Consider the following 17,845-nt stretch of genomic DNA (forward strand, 5'->3'; position numbering starts at 1 on the left):
GAGAGGGCCTGGGGGGAGGCAGGATAGGTATAAAACGCAAGGACACCAAGGACTTACAGGAAAGAAGTCGGCACCTCAAAAAAGTGGATTTGGGGTGAAATTAGCGGGGGTAGAAAAGATCAAGGTTTTGGATTGGGGAAGATAAGAGATTGGATAAGATAAGACAGATAAGATAGATAAGATAGATAAGATAAGATAAGATTTGATCTTCATTTCAACAATATTGATAGATAAAGGTGATATAATATAACAAATATTCTGAAAGCTATTCTGAAATCTCTGACACACCTTCAACAGCTCTCCCTACCTCTTCCACCTCTTCCACATCTTACCCTACCCCTCCTCCCCCCTGTTCTGTATCTGATGCTCCCCCTTCCTCTTCATTAACGGTATGGACCTCAAACATCCGGGGCCTTCGTTCAAACTTAACTGATCTCTCCATACAGGTTGCTTCTGTCAAACCAGACGTGATCTGCTTAACAGAAACTTTCCTCCTTTATGATGTCTCTGATTCCATAGTATCACTCCCGGGCTACTCCCTCCTCCAGTATGATAGACCTGAGCCTCGTCCTGGAGGTGGGGTTGCTATCTTTATCAAAAACTCTCTTCCTCACTCGCCCTGCACTGCACTCTCTCCACCTCACCCCCAGGAATACCTCTGGCTACGGCTTCCCCTTCGCTCCCACCTCTTGTTCATATGTGTGTTGTACCGTCCACCAAACAGTGATGACTCCATCTACATCTCGCTGTCTGATGATATGGACCAACTTCTATCTACTCATCCCAACTCTCTCTTCCTCATATGTGGTGATTTCAACTGTCATCATGCCAGTTGGCTGGGTGTGGGTACCTCTCTCACCAGCCATGGCTCCTCAGCAAAGGACTTCTGCGACTCACTGGGACTGACACAATCTGTCAATTTCCCGACCCGGATCTCAGTCAACGGAACATCTTCTCTTCTGGACTTGGTTATGACTAACTTCCCTGAAAATGTCTGCTGCTCTTGTTCTGCTCCGATCGGATCATCTGATCATGTCCTTGTTAAAGTGGACATCTCTCTGACCATCCTCAGGGAGCCTGCTCAGCGTCGACGAGTCTGGCATTTCACTCAGGCCAACTGGCACGGTCTTCAAGCAGCCATCAATCATCTGGACTGGTCTCCCATCTCTACCACCTCTGACATCAACTCATCCTGGGAATTCTTCCAAAGTAAATTGCTCTCTCTCATGCACAGATTTATCCCATCTCGTCTTCAGTTGTCATACCCTTCCTCCCGTCCATGGTACACGGAATTTTGTGGTGAGGCTGTTGCCCAGAAACAACTTGCCTTCGTCTCCTGGAAAGCAAATCCAACGGAAGGAAATCTCATTTCCTTTCACAAAGCCCGAAACAAGTGTGTGTCCACCCTCAGGAGAGCCAGGAAACAATATCTCTCCGTTCTCAAGACCGAACTCTCTTATCTGTCTCCCTCTTCCAAATCCTGGTGGCGTCTGGTCAAATCCGTTTCTGGTGTTTGTTCCCCCTCCATCCCCTCCCTTACCTCAAACGGCTACACAGCTGACTCCGCACGTGAAAAAGCTGAATGCCTCAACTCTGTGTTTGCCTCTAAATCTTGTGTCCCAAACCCATCCCTCTCTGTACCCACCATACCCAGTCGTACCCTGCTGCTCCTGGACTCCGTGTCCTTTCCTCCTGACAAGGTGGAAAAGTTTCTGTCAACCCTCGACTCTGATTCTGCAACTGGACCCGACGGCATCAGCCCACGGGTCCTAAAATCCTGCTCTGCTGCTCTATCTCACCCTCTCTCTGTTCTCTTCACCCTCTCTTTTGCTCAAGGTCAACTGCCATCTGCTTGGAAATCAGCCAACATCACCGCTTTGCACAAAAAAGGTGCAAAAACAGATCCTAGCAACTACAGACCAATCAGCCTTCTCCCAATTATCAGCAAAGTCATGGAATCCATCATTGCTTCGGATATGAAATCTTTCCTCTTCTCCAATGGCTTGATCTCTGATCATCAATTTGGTTTCAGACCAGGTCACTCTACTCTGGACATGCTGCTTCTGCTGTCTCAACAATGGATGGAGGTCCTCAATGCCAAACAGGAAATTAGAGCTGTCTCCCTCGACATATCACGTGCCTTCGACACGGTCTGGCACCCCGCTCTGCTCACCAAACTCTCCTCCTTTGGTATCCATGGAAATCTCCACGCATGGCTGGCGGACTTCCTCTCTAGTCGTCGTCAACGTGTGGCCCTGAATGGGTTTCTCTCATCTCCTCTTCCTGTTCAGGCTGGAGTTCCCCAAGGCAGTGTTCTGGGCCCCGTGCTTTTTCTGGTCTTCATCAATGATCTCTCTGACTCTCTCGAAAATCCTCTCTATCTCTTTGCTGATGACTCCACTCTCTGCCGCTCCATTCCTCTTCCCTCAGATCGGCAGTCTGCAGCCTCCTCACTCTCTGAAGACCTGGACAAAATCACAGACTGGTCAAACAAGTGGAACATGTCTTTCAATCCTGACAAATCTCACACTCTTACGATGTCTCTCCAAAAAGACCGACTGGACAACCCTCCCATCCACTTTCTGAATAATCCTCTCCAAGAAGTTCTGTCACTCAAGCTTTTGGGTCTCACTATCTGCCATGATCTTTCCTGGAAAAACCACATTTCAAATCTGGCCTCCAAAGCAGCTCAATGGAATACTGTTCTCCCCTATGGGCCGGTGCTCCTGCCTCACACCTAGCTCGGCTTCACGCTGTTGAAACCAAAGCTTTCAGAATTATTGGAATCTCCCGCGATGAAGCTATCTCTGAGGGCCTTTCACTCACTCACCGCAGGCAGGTAGGTGGTCTTTCTGTCTTCTACCGACTCCTCTCCGGCCTTGCACCCCCAGCTCTCTGTGTGCTCTGTCCCCCAAATATTCCTACAGGTCGCACAAGATCTGCCAGCAACCCTCTGATGGTTAAACTGCCGAAATCTCGGCTCTCTGCTCACCTTCACTCTTTCATTCCTCTTTTCTCCCGCCTCTGGAACAAACTCCCTCACTCCCTTCAATCCCACTCCTCCCTCCAGGTCTTTAAAACAGCTGTTCACCACCATCTCTTATCTTCCCCCATCCAAAACGTTGATCTTTTCTACCCCCGCTAATTCACCCCAGATCCACCTTGTTTGAAATTCCAACTTCTTTCCTGGAAGTCCTGGCAGTGTCCATATGTTTTATACCTCTCCCACCGCCCCCTTCCCATGCCCCCCCCCCCCCCCAAAGCCCTCGCCCTCTCTCAGATCTCTCGATGTCTCCATGTCTCTCGGTCCCTGCTCTCAAATGTTGTGTTTGTGTCCTTCCCCCTCTCTCCCCATCTTGTCTACCGCTCCCGATGTTATATGTTTTATGTGTCGGTTTGTCTTTCTGTGTGATTAATGTTCGCTCTTTCACGAGCCTCGATCTTGTGTACAAAAAAAAAAAAAAAAAAAAAAAAAATATCATGAAACATTTACATTTTGTAGTCCATTGTATAATTTAAATAAACATGAATGCAAATTTCGCATGTGGAAAAAGTAAGTACACCCTTGGCTCTAATAGGTGGTATTGCCCCCTTTGGCAGAAACAACCTCAAGTAGACGTTTCTAATAACTGTCTACCAGTCTCTGACATCGACTGGGAGAAATTTTTGCCCACTCCTCCATGCAGAATTCTTTCAGTTGTGCGATGTTTGAGGGGTTTCTTGCATGCACAGCTCGTTTCAAATCCCCCCACAGCATCTCGATGGGATTTAGATCCGGGCTTTGACTTGGCCATTCCTAAACCTTCCATTTCTTTCTTTTCAGCCATTCCTTGGTGGATTTACTGGTATGTTTAGGGTCATTGTCATGTTGCAAGGCCCACCTTCGGTTGAGCTTCAACTTTCCGACAGATGGCCTCACATCATCCTCAAGCACCCTCTGGTACAATGAAGAATTCATAGTGGATTATATGATGGTGAGCTGCCCAGGCCCTGATGCAGCAAAGCTGCCCCAAACCATAATATTTCCACCACCATGCTTTACAGTTGGTATCAGGTTCTTGTGGTCAAATGCTATCTTTGGTTTTCGCCAAATATGTCTTCTGGTACTGTGGCGAAATAGCTCTACCTTTGACTCATCTGTCCAGAGCACATTGTTCCAGAAGTGCTGGTCTTTGCCTAGGTGTTCATTGGCAAACTTTAGTCTTGCCCTGATGTTCTTTCTGGACAGCAAAAGTTTCCTCCTGGCACACCTCCAATGTAGATCAAATTTGTGCAGCCTCTTTCTAATGGTAGACTCATGCACTTTGACATCAACATTGGCAAGAGCTACCTGCAGGTCCCGTGATGACATTCTGCGGTTCTTAGAGACTTCTTTCAGCATCTTGCGGTCTGCTCTCGGGCTGAACTTGCTGGGGCGGCCTGGCCTGAACAAGTTGGCAGTTGTTTGGAATCTTCTCCACTTGTAGATGATCTTCCGGACAGTCGAATGATTGATTTCAAATTGTTTGGAGATCTTTTTAAATCCCTTCCCAGACTTGTAGGCATCTATAACCTTCTTTCTGAAGGCCTCAGAGAGCTCTTTTGATCTGGGCATGGTGACGCCGCACACTTCAACAACAAAGAGCAAACCAAACTAAATGTCTGAAGTTTAAAAAAGACAGGTTTCTCCAAGATCCTCTCTAACGATGTTCTAATCATTTGCACCTGAGCTGGTGCACCTGATTCTAATTTTAGGTATTTGAAGTAGTGATAAATGTAGGGGTGTACTTACTTTTTCCACATGCTAAATTTGCATTTACGTTTATTTAAATTATACAATGGACTACAAAGTGTAAATGTTTCATGATATTTGTTATATTATATCACCTTTATCTATCAATATTGTTGAAATGAAGATCAAATAGCTGTATGTTGAAATATGTTGAAAAAGTCAAAACTTTACATGGGGTGTACTTACTTTTTCACGTGACTGTATTTCACGTGACTGTATATATATATATATATGTGTGTGTGTGTATATATTTATATACACACACACACACACACACACATATATATATATATATATATATATATATATATATATATATATATATAGATATATATATAGATATATATATAGATATATATATAGATATATATATAGATATATATATAGATATATATATAGACATATATTGTTACGTTTGCGGGGGGTAGGCAATACCCTTAGTCCAGGTAGAATTGGAAAGGTAGTTTGCTCCGACTGTCGTGAAGAAGAAAAAACCCCATGTAATAAGGAGGAAATTTGTGTGGACCATATGTCGTGGCAGAGCGTGTCTTCGTTCCCATCACGAGGAGTGGGGTATGTTAGTTAGTGAGGGATTATGGCTAATTAATCCCCTGTTTGTAGTGGCCTCTGTTATTTTTCCTTTGTTCCTTATGACACCAGCCCACACACATAGTAAGAAATCGCCCATTTATGACACGAAAGAAAAATCAACCGGAAGCAGGGCATTGAGTGCTACCGTGGATAACATCGACCTGGTGAGCACACAGGCACCGGCGGGCCGTGAGGCCACGCCCCAAAGAGCAGTCATTGGTCCGGAACTTGGTTCAAGAAAGGACCGGTAAGAAGGGACTGTGGGATTGGTGGAGAAGGCATGGACGACGTCAGAGCCTTTCTTATAAAAGAATGCTCGGCTGACATTTTCTCCTCTTGAGCGAAGGACATTCCTTGAGACACCACAATATTTTCCTCTTGGCTCTTCTTTAATTCCCGAGTCCTGCCTTTTGACAACAAACGGTCGAGGCTCTGGACTTCCTTGCATCATCTGGCATTTGGTGTTGGTATTGAACGAGATCGCAAGGACAAGAGCGGCTGGTAGATCGAGCCGCGCGCCAAGGCCTTTTCACTTCTTGCACGAAGCCAGGAGTGAGCGGACCACGCGGCAAGGTCTAGTTTGCGCCCACCGGTGTGCATGTTGCAGTTTTTGCGTGCAGGGATGTCGAGGACTGTGACGATCTTTGACGATTCCTGACGAGGTTCAATAGCCGATTAGAGCTAAGTGCCACAAATCGCATATATTTATTTTCCATTTACTTTTCCCATTGTTTGTATTTGAGTCTGTATGGGGGCGCTCCAGTTAGGTCTTTATTTTATCGTGCATCATTTGGTTACCGGCATTTCTTAAATACAACAACACAACAACAACAGGCATTTTTAGGCCATTTTCCCTGCAAGAGCGGGGGTTAGCCTTGCAGGCCCAATGACAATCTTCTCCATTTTGCCCTATTTTCTACATCTCCCCTTGTAAGCCCCCTTGCCTGCATTTCTTCTTCCACCACCTTTAGCCAAGTCTTTCTCGGTCTTCCCCGTCCTCGACTTCCTTCTACATTCATTTCCATCACTCGTCTCACCCAGTCACTTTCATCCTTCCTCAACCCATGACCAAACCATCTCAACCTGTTTCTCTTCACAGCATCCATCACAGGCTCTATTCCCATCATCTTTCGCAATTCATCATTTGTCTTCCTCTCTCTCAATGATACTCCACACATCCACCAAACCATTCGTTTTTCCACCCTTTCCAGCCTTCGTTGCTGTTCTACATTCATTACCCATGTCTCGCTCCCATAAATCATAAAACTTCTCACACTTGCAGCATACACCTTTCCCTTCAGCTTCAACGACACTCCCCTCCTCATCAGCACGCCACTCAGTTCCTGAAACTTCTTCCATGCACATCTCACTCCAGCAACCATTGTCGAGTCTGATCCACCTTCACCATTCAGCATGTCTCCAAAGTAGCAAAATGTTTCCACACCTTCCAGCTTCACGCCGTCTCCAAGATCCATCTCAACATTTCCTCCATCTGCAGCTCCCTCTGTGCACACCTTACACTTGAATGTAGCTGCCACACTGGTTAATGACCCTCTCAAACCACTACATTTTTGATGAACTCACTCAGCGCACATTGTACATTGAATGGAGTTCACTCCGACACCCTTCCTGCACACAGCACATGGCCACTTCCCAGTTTTTTCCCACCTTACCACATGCTTTACCACTTGCCATCACCTTCGTCTTTGCGATATTCACCTTCAGACCTTTTTCCTCCATACATTCCTTCCACTTGTTCATTTCTCCTTCAGTCCATCCATACTCTCCCCAATCAACACCAGATCATCTGCATACAACAACTCCCACGGCAAACCCTCCTTTATGTTCCGAGCCAGCACCTCCATCACAGCTACAAATAGTAGTGGACTTAATACTGACCCCTGATGCACTCCCACCTTCACCTCAAACTCACCACTGTTCCCGTTCTTCGTCCTTACAGCTGAGCGCGCTCTCTCGTACATTGCCATCACTACTCTGATCAACCATTCCTCCACTCCCAACTACCTCAATGCCCATGTCACTACTTCACGTGGAACCCAATTGAATGCTTTCTGCAGATCAACAAACCCAAAAAACAACTTCTTCCTCTTCTCCATGTACTTATCTTGCAACTGCCTTACAATATAAAGCACGTCTGTCGTTCCTCTTCCTGGCATTAATCCAAACTGCATTTCGTCGATCTTCACTTTCTTCCTTATCCTCTTCTCCAACACCCTTTCCAATACCTTCATTCCATGCTCAAATAACTTTATCGCTCTATACGAGCCACAGTCCAGAGGGTCACCTTTCCCCTTGTATAGAGGGACGAGGGTACTCAGTTCCCAATCCACTGGAATGAGACCTTCTTTCACCACCAGATTACAGATCTCTGTCATTCTCTTCACACCCCCAACTTCCCGCTGCCTTCAAGATATGTCCCACAACTCCCGTCGGCCCTCCCACTTTTCTACTCTTCATTGCTTTTATCTCTTCCTCAACTTCCTTGTCAGTTATCTTCTCTGCCGGTCCTAAAACTGGGTTACTCTCTATGTTGCCATCCCATTCATTCTCTGTATTGAACAGCATTTCCATATATCTTTTCCATCTTCCTTTAATTCCATCTGGGTCCACAACAATTTGTCCCACTTCATCCTTCAAGCAACTCACCCCCATCACATCACACATCTCTTTCGCTATCTGATTTGCAATCTTGAATACCGCTCTCTGACCCTCTTCCGAATCCAAGCGTTCTCCGAACATTTTCCAATATGCCTCCAGCGCCTTTGCCACCTCTTTCTTTGCAGCCTTCTTGGCTGCCTTATAACTTTCAGGCTCTGCCTCTTCTGCTCCCGTACCCTTCGCCTTCTGTCACTCCTTCAATAAAGCATTTCTTCAATATGAAATTCAATAATTGAAATTTCTTCAATAAAGCCGGCATTTTTTTGTACATTTTAAATATGTGTCGGTTGAATTAATTATTGCAGGGTCGAAGACGTCGGGTGGAACTGTGCAGGTAAGCTCTCACGGCTTCTCCCCCACTTGCTCTCCGCATGTATAACGAAAGTCCGCCATTGGATTGAATGCCTTGGAGTAAAGCTCGTTTGGTCACCCGTGTCGCCCTGCGGTGTTCACCAGAGGGCAGGTGCACGACTATATACATATATATGTGTGTACTGTATTTATATACATCCAGTTGAAGCTCCTCCGCCAACAAAGGTGATCGGAGAATGTGTTTTCACCACTGTTTGTCTGTCTGTTTGTGAGCAGGATATCTCAAAAAGCTATTAATGGATTTGGACCAAAGTTGGTGGACAGGATGGGAGTGTGACAAGCATGAATTGCTTCAATTTGTGGGATTATCTGGCTGGATCCGGATCTGGATACTATAATTATTTCGGTGATTCACCACCACTGACAGATAGGGCCAAACATGATATACAGTCACGTGAAAAAGTAAGTACACCCCATGTAAAGTTTTGACTTTTTCAACATATTTCAACATACAGCTATTTGATCTTCATTTCAACAATATTGATAGATAAAGGTGATATAATATAACAAATATCATGAAACATTTACATTTTGTAGTCCATTGTATAATTTAAATAAACATAAATGCAAATTTCGCATGTGGAAAAAGTAAGTACACCCTTGGCTCTAATAGGTGGTATTGCCCCCTTTGGCAGAAACAACCTCAAGTAGGCGTTTCTTATAACTGTCTACCAGTCTCTGACATCGACTGGGAGAAATTTTTGCCCCCTCCTCCATGCAGAATTATTTCAGCTGTGTGATGTTTGAGGGGTTTCTTGCATGCACAGCTCGTTTCAAATCCCCCCACAACATCTCAATGGGATTTAGATCCGGGCTTTGACTTGGCCATTCCAGAACCCTCCATTTCTTTCTTTTCAGCCATGCCTTGGTGGATTTACTGGTATGTTTAGGGTCATTGTCATGTTGCAAGGTCCACCTTGGGTTGAGCTTCAACTTTCCGACAGATGGCCTCACATTATCCTCAAGCACCCTCTAGTACAATGAAGAATTCATAGTGGATTCTATGATGGTGAGCTGCCCCGGCCCTGATGCAGCAAAGCTGCCCTAAACCATAATATTTCCACCACCATGCTTTACAGTTGGTATCAGGTTCTTGTGGTCAAATGCTGTCTTTGGTTTTCGCCAAACATGTCTTCTGGTACTGTGGCCAAATAGCTCTACCTTTGACTCATCTGTCCAGAGCACATTGTTCCAGAAGTGCTGGTCTTTGCCGAGGTGTTCATTGGCAAACTTTAGTCTTGCCCTGATGTTCTTTCTTGACAGCAAAGGTTTCCTCCTGGCACACCTCCCACGTAGATCAAATGGTAGACTCGTGCACTTTGACATCAACAGTGGCAAGAGCTACCTGTAGGTCCCGTGATGACATTCTGGGGTTCTTAAAGACTTCTTTCAGCATCTTGCGGTCTGCTCTCGGGCTGAACTTGCTGGAGCGGCCTGGTCTGAACAAGTTGGCAGTTGTTTGGAATCTTCTCCACTTGTAGATGATCTTCCGGACAGTCGAACGATTGATTTCATATTGTTTGGATATATTTTTAAATCCCTTCCCACACTCGTAGGCATCTATAACCTTCTTTCTGAAGTGCTCAGAGAGCTCTTTTGATCGAGGCATGATGACGCCGCACACTTCAACAACAAAGAGCAAATCAAACTAAATGTCTGAGGTTTAAATAAGACAGGTTCCTCCAAGATCCTCTCTAACGATGTTCTAATCATTTGCACCTGAGCTGGTGCACCTGATTCTAATTTCAGGTATTCGAGTGATATTTTTGGTAGTGATAAATGTAGGGATGTACTAACTTTTTCCACATGTGAAATTTGCATTTATGTTTATTTAAATTATACAATGGACGACAAAATGTAAATGTTTCATGATATTTGTTATATTATATCACCTTTATCTATCAATATTGTTGAAATGAAGATCAAATAGCTCTATGTTGAAATATGTTGAAAAAGTCAAAACTTTACATGGGGTGTACTTACTTTTTCACGTGACTGTATGGCACGATATCTCAAAAAGTTATAGACAGATTCCGACGAAACTTGGTGGACAGTGATGGGTGTGTCAGAAGGACAAATTGACTAGATATTAGTGAAGATTTGGATCCGGATCCAGATACTGGAATTTTTCATGCATGATATTTCAAAAACTTGGTGGATGAGTTAAGTATGTGACAAGAACAAGCCGATTTGATTTTGGTTAAGGTCTGGATGCAGATATGGTCTGTCAGTGGGATACAAAACGTAAAATATTCAGTCTGGTGGAGCTATGCGCTCTATTGAGTCCTGTTCTAGTTGCTTCTGCGGTCACATGCATGTTTATTATCTCATTATATCTTACAAATAGGAACCCGCCTTTGCACCGTGCCCAATGGCCACTTTGCAAAGTCGTTCCAAAAACCTGCACTGGAATGAGCTGGACAACTGCCGGAGTGCAATAAACTCTCTGGGAAATCCTGGCATGGTTGTGGCGTCTTCACCTGATGAGAATAAAGCAATTCATAAATAAAGAAATGATTGCTCATCTATTTCCTCAGCTGAATGTCTTATTCATGTCGAAACTCTGTTACTCATGACTTGATTTCTGTCAACTGTTTTGCAATCAAACTATTGCTGGTTTAATTAATGATGCAATTAATTCAATTAATTCAATTTGGTTTAATTTAGGCTTAAGGTTGTTAATTTGAACTTTTGCTATTCTCTGTAATCATTGCATACCCACGTTTTAAATGGGTGGTAATATTATTGTTTGCTGTAGATCTTTTTGCTGTCTTAGTGTTTCTTGCAAAATTCATCCTGAGCCCAATATGTACAAGATTAAAACATGCCATGACAAAACAGAGGTTTTTGTTATGCCTCCGTCGATGAAGTCGCCGGAGGAATTGTGTTTTCAGGTTGTCCGTCCGTCTGTGATAGGTTTTCCTTACCGCGATAACTTGAGAATGGCTGAAGTCATATAATTCAAACTTGGTACAGATATGCATAATTATGTAAATATTAACTGATTAGATTTTGGGGTCCCAAGGTCAAAGGTCAGAGGTCATGTCAGGTAAAAATGTGATAACTTGAGAACAGCTGAATGGATTTAAATCAAACATGGTACAGGTATTATAATGATGTAATGATGTAATGATGTGGGTGGAGGCATATCGGTCGACGTCGTGATATCGAAGAATGTCGTTCTAGTTTTTTATGCCATGAACAAATGTTGATGCATCACGGGTGATGAAGGTTGTGGTCAAGTTTCATCAAAATTGTGTGTGTAGTTTCAGAAAATAAAGCAAATACCTTCAATCGTGGCCATAAATATTGGCATCCGTGCACTTTTTTCAAATAACTCAAAATTTTCTCGAAAAATAAATTGAAATTGACAAAACTATTTGGTCTCCACAATTCTTTATTTCACTGTTAATATTAGGCCAAGAAAAATATATTTCTGGGTTCTGGTCAGCGCGCGCATCGATTTTGACCCTGCGTGTCAACAATTTATTTTTCAGATTTGGTATCGACGTTCGCGCACGGATCTCCCCTACAAGATTGCGTTTAGTTTGTCCAAATCCAACCAGCCGTTCCAAAGATATGAGTAGTTTTGTGTGCCATGACGTCATGAATCCAAGAGGGAAGTTGCATGTGACGTCATCGTCTTAGTCACGTGACTTCGTGGGTGGCAAAACATTGCTTCTGCCACCATACGTAATGGCGGCAATTTGAAACTCGCCTCACATATAAATTGCCCCCTACACGATGGTAAAGAGTTGTGCTGTCGGATGTACAGCCCGATTTCATAAGGGATCGGGCTTGTCATTCTACCGTTTTCCGGACTACACAACGCTAAAACGGATTCATAGCTGCCTGGACTGCAGCTCTCAGGTGAGATTATGGCTCATGAGGTTGTTACCTTCGCTTGCGAAGCGAAAAGCAGGATTAGGCATTTGGTTACTTACATGTGGAGTGCGTATGGCGTACGTGTGGCGTACTTGTGGAGTGTGTGTGGTGTACGTGTGGTGTACTTGTGGAGTGTGTGTGGCGTACTTGTGGTGTACTTGTGGAGTGTGTGTGGCATACGTGTGGCGTACTTGTGGAGTGTGTGTGGCGTACTTGTGTACGTGTGGAGTGTGTGTGGCATACGTGTGGCGTACTTGTGGAGTGTGTGTGGCGTACTTGTGGTGTACATGTGGAGTGCATATGGCGTACGTGTGGCGTACTTGTGGTGTACGTGTGGAGTGTGTGTGGCATATGTGTGGCGTACTTGTGGAGTGTGTGTGGCGTACTTGTGGAGTGTGTGTGGCGTACTTGTGGAGTGTGTGTGGCGTACTTGTGGCATACGTGTAGAGTGTGTGTGGCGTACGTATGGAGTGTGTGTGGCGTACGTGTGGCGTACTTGTGGAGTGTGTGTGGCGTACCTGTGGCGTACATGTGGAGTGTGTGTGTTCTGTGGAGTGTGTGTGGAATACTTGTGGGTCCACACGGGTCCACAGGCAGATGACACCGCCTCAGTTTCTCACAATACCGCGAAAACGCCTCAACGGGCAAGCTACGGGCGTAAACTGACAGGTCCGTCTGATCAAACGACAGCTTTCCCGCCATGTTGTTTATGCCACCCAAGATGGCGACCGGAACCGGTTGCCATGGATGACGCTCACGTGATGCAAGGCCTATATCGGCTGGATATTGTCATTTATTGAAACGTAGACGTTCTTTGTCGGGTTCGTGTGAAGCAACCAGAAGGCCTAGAGAGCTGCGGGTGGTCTCGTTAGTTAGGCCTGGATCCTATCTCGTTTGTCATGAAGTTGTACGTGTGTGATAATCTGGTGGACTGGGAGAAGAGATCGTGGAAGACCATCGGCCTGTTAGACCACTTGCGCATGCGCAGTGTTGACACGATGGACGCATTGGAATGTTTAACGGTACGGCGAGGCGATCTCGAGATCGAAATGGCAGTCTATAATATGCTTGAAGAACTTAATGAATTTCAGAATAAATACATTTTAAAATAACTTAAGCTTGTGTTCATTATTTACAAAAGGCCTACAAGTCCCATTGTCTGTCTTTAATTTCTCTCTGGACGGCACCACAGCAGATGAGGAGGACCGCAAGGCATGAGGACACAAAAACACCTCTATATGTGCAATCCATGCTTTTCAAAAAAAAAAAAAAAAAACCGCATCGCCGCATCAATTCTGGAACTTTGGTCTGACCAGAGACCGGCAATATATATTTTTTGGCCATAATACAGAATCTTTGTTTTTGATTCAGAACTTAATACAGGGTGAGCCAGAAATATGTTTATTTGTAACGCTCGTGTAAAGGTTGTATTTCAAAACAAATTTTTACAAGAAAGTGAAGTACATAACATGCCATTTATTTGTGGAAAAGAACATCTAGGAGATGCGCACCATTTCGTCTGACACATTCCTCCAATCTTGGACGTCAATTTATTCATGACGTTCTGCAACATGGCCACGTCAATATCATTGATTTCGCGTCTGATGTTTTTCCAAAGTTCATGAAGAGTTTGTGGACGGTTAACATACACTTTGTCCTTTAGATATGACCACAAGAAATAATCACATGCAGTCAAATCGGGTGACCTTGCTGGCCATGGAATATCGCCGTTTCTGGAAATGACATGCCTTGGAAGGAGTGCCCTTACAGTAGTCATGGACACCCTGGTGGTGGTGTGGGAGGTTGCACCATCTTGCTGAAACCACGTCATTGGGCTCACTTCTGCAAATATGTTTAATTCTCTGGAGAGGAAGTTAGAAACCATATCGGTATATCAAGCTGCAGTGACAGTGACGGCATTTCCGTTATCGTTCTCAAAGAAGTAAAGCCTTGTGATGCCGAACGACGAAAGTGCACACGAAAGTGAACGACGAAAGAAAGACTTTGGGACTGTGTAACGGTTTCGTGTGCATTTCTCTTGGATTTTCGGCTGCCCAAAAACGAGTATTTTGCTTGTTGACAAAGCCACACAGATGAAAATGTGCTTCATCAGACATTAGCAAATTGTTTGCAATGTTTTGGTTTTCATTTCCGTCCATAAATGAAAGCATTCCCTCACAAAAATTATTGCGAGTAATCTCATCATCTTGGCTTAATTCCTGGACAGTTTGAATTTTATTGGATAAAAGTTTAAATCCTTATGCAATATGCGGCGTAGTGACGTGTGAGAAATTCTTAAGGCTGATGCATGCTTTTGGCTGGAGCGATGCAGACTTCTCAAAACTGACTCCCTTACACGCTCAATGTGTTGTGCCATTCTTGCTGATTTGGGTGCTCCCGGCGGTTTCTCTTTTAAAGTTGAACCGGTCCTCTCAAACTTCTGAACCCATAACTTGACAGCACGAACAGACGGCACATTTCCATGACGTTGAACATTGAAATTGAGTTTGAATTGAAGTTGTGCAGCAGTTGCACGATCATTATTCTTGTAAAAAGCTTTGATAGTGAAAGCGCGTTCTTCACCCGACCAGTTCCACATGGTCACTCGAGTGTTCTGCCTGCAAAAAATAAAACTAAATCAGTAAAAAAAAAAAATGCATGTTATGTACTTCAATATCATGAATGAATTTATTTTGAAATACAATTTTTTATTTCCTTCACACGAATTTAAAAAATGACCATATTTCTGGCTCACCCTGCATTATATCCTTTTAAATCAGAAAATATAAAGAAATGGCATTGACAAAATTATTGACACCCTCGACATATATTTGGTAGCACAGCCTTTGGACAAAATAACCTCAGTCAAGCACTTCCTATATCCATGAATGAGCTTCCTACACATCTCTACTTGCAGTTTGGCCCACTCTTCTTGTGCAAACTGCTCCAGTTCTCCCAGACTCGAAGGGTGCCTTCTCCCAACTGCTGTTTTCAGATCTCCACACAGGTGTTCAATGGGATATCAAGTTTTCTCTTGCAGCCACCACCAGGGAGGTTGGATACAGTACCATGGGCCTTAAACTTCCTGATAACATTGTGCATGGTTGATACTGGAATATCAAGTTCTCTGGAGATGGACTTGTAGCCTTGAGATTGTCCATGCTGGGCTACAATCTTGTGTCTAACCTCCTCAGACAATTCTCTGGTTTTCTTTCTTTTCTCCATGTTCATTGCGGTACACACAGTGACGCAAAACAGCAGAATGACTCCTTTTCTCTGTTCAAACTGGTTGAGTGAGTGATTTTTATATTGCAGGCACCTGCAATTCCCATAGGTGAGTTCAACTCCAAAGTCAAGGAGAATCACCTGCTTGAAATCTAATTATTTCTAACAACTTTGAAAAGATGCCAATGATATTGTCCAGGTCATTTTAGGATTTCTGTGTGGAATATGCTAAGATTTAGTAATATTTTCATCTTTTTTTGTTTGTTCCACTGCAAACCAAAGAAATACATATGTGGATACCAAAAGATGTTTTAATTTCAATAGTTTTCTGGAAGAAATGGTGCATTATTTGAAAAAAGTGCAAGGATGACAATATTTTTGGCCATGACAGTATTTTGGGGGGTCAAACCTGGACCCACTTTGCCCCCCTATCCATCCCCATCCCCCCCCCCCCCCCCCCCCCCCCATATATCCCCTCAGACTTTGGTTTCGTTAGCGCTGTGAACAAACTTTGGTACATCACGGGTGATAAAGGTTGTGGTCAAGTTTCATCGAAATAGTGTGTGTAGTTTCAGAGGAAAATAGCAAATTGCTATTTTGGGTGTTCAATGCTGGATCCACTTTGACCCCCAGTAGACAGCTTTAGACCCTGATTTTTTTTTTTTATTCCGTGAATATACTTTAGTCACAACATAACAAATATAATTTTTGCCAAGTTTAGTAACAATCCCATCAGTGGTTTCAGAGAAGAAAATTTGCAAGTGTTTACGCACTGACGGACTGACGGACTGACGGACGGACGACGTGCCTTCTCATAAGCTCCCAGGAACTATGTTCCAGGTGAGCTAAAAATCATCCTTCCTTCATTTTGTGCATTCTTCCTTAAAAAAAAACATCTCCACCCTTGCATAGCACATTTGTTACTCATTTTCTCTTGTCTCAACTGTTTGAAGTTAATAAAATTAGTTTACAAACAATTTCAATAGGAAACTTTTGCAATGCAAAACATCTGCAGCTTTGTTGAGGTTTGAATTAGTCAGCAGCGCACTCTCTGAAATAACTCTTTCTTATCCGTGTCTTATTTGACCAGCAACAAGAGCAAGACCCCACGAACCTGTACTTGTCAAACCTGCCACCGTCTGTGGATGAACAGGAGCTAGAGAATCTCCTGAAGCCATTCGGCCATGTGGTCTCAACTCGGATCCTCCGAGATTCCAATGGCACCAGCCGTGGTGTTGGCTTTGCTCGGTTAGTGCATCTTGATTTTCTTTGCCATTGCTTTCTGTAAGAATCGTTTTAATTGCAATAGCATGACTGATGAACACCGGGTATTTATTATGAACACCTTTGACCTAAAAATCTTCAACTGCCAAAATGAGCAAAGTTTGCACAAAATCAATCAGCACAAAATCAATATAAACTCTAAATCCCAATCATGACCTTAACATTTTTTTTAATATTGAAATTTTATTTGATTCTCTATATGCTATATACAGTGCCTATAGAAAGTCTACACTCTCCCTTTCAAAATTTTCACCTTTTGTTACCTTATATCCTGGAATTAAAATGCATTAAATCTGACTTTTTCCACCTTTATTTACACATTGTAAACCACAACTTCCAAGTTAAAAACAAATTATGCAAATTTCAGAAAATTAATTTAAAATACAAAACTAGAATATCTTGGTTGGATAAGTGTCCACCCCCCTTATAATAGCAATTGTAAATTAGCTCAGGTGTAACAAATCACATTTAAAATCACACACCAAGTTAATTGGCCTCCACCTGTGTTAAATTGTAGTGATTTTGATTATTTCAAAATAAAATCAGCTCTTCCTGGGTAGTGCATTTCACAGGAAAGACTCAACCATGAGTACCAAGGAGCTTTCAAAACATCTCCGGGATAAAGTTCTGGAAAGGCACAGATCAGGTGATGGGTATAAAAATATTTCAAAGGCCTTGAATATCCCTTGGAACACAGTCAAGACAATCATTAAGAAGTGGAAGGCATTTGGTACCACAAACACCCTGCATAGATCAGGCCATCCCTCCAAACTGGATGACCAAGCAAATAGGAGACTGATCAGAGAGGCCACCAAGAGGCCAATGGCAACTTTGAAAGAGCTACAGGCCTTTATGGTAAAGAGTGGTCACTATGCGCATGTGACAACAATATCCCAAGCACTCCACAAGTCTGGCCTGTACAAGCATGGCAAGAAGGAAGCCATTACTCAAAAAAGCCCACCTTGAGTCCTGTTTGAGGTATGCAAAAAACCACTCTCAAGATTCTGAAGCCATGTGGCAAAATAAAATTTTGGTCTG

General features: G+C 43.5%; 1 protein-coding gene across 7 annotated transcripts in view; it reads left to right on the top strand.

Moving 5' to 3' along the window:
• The window catches only part of LOC137410963 (RNA-binding motif, single-stranded-interacting protein 1), a 125,975-nt gene that overhangs the window by 13,719 nt on the left and 94,411 nt on the right, over positions 1-17,845 (top strand). For all 7 annotated transcript variants that reach the window (XM_078768924.1, XM_078768925.1, XM_078768927.1 and 4 more), the window contains exon 2: positions 16,614-16,771. In XM_078768924.1, the coding sequence (XP_078625050.1) occupies positions 16,614-16,771 (158 nt within the window). The remainder of the gene's footprint in view (positions 1-16,613; positions 16,772-17,845) is intronic.

The sequence above is a fragment of the Myxine glutinosa genome, unplaced genomic scaffold, assembly GCF_964187855.1.
Source record: "Myxine glutinosa unplaced genomic scaffold, kmMyxGlut1.1 SCAFFOLD_712, whole genome shotgun sequence".
In the NCBI taxonomy this organism is placed as follows: domain Eukaryota; kingdom Metazoa; phylum Chordata; class Myxini; order Myxiniformes; family Myxinidae; genus Myxine; species Myxine glutinosa.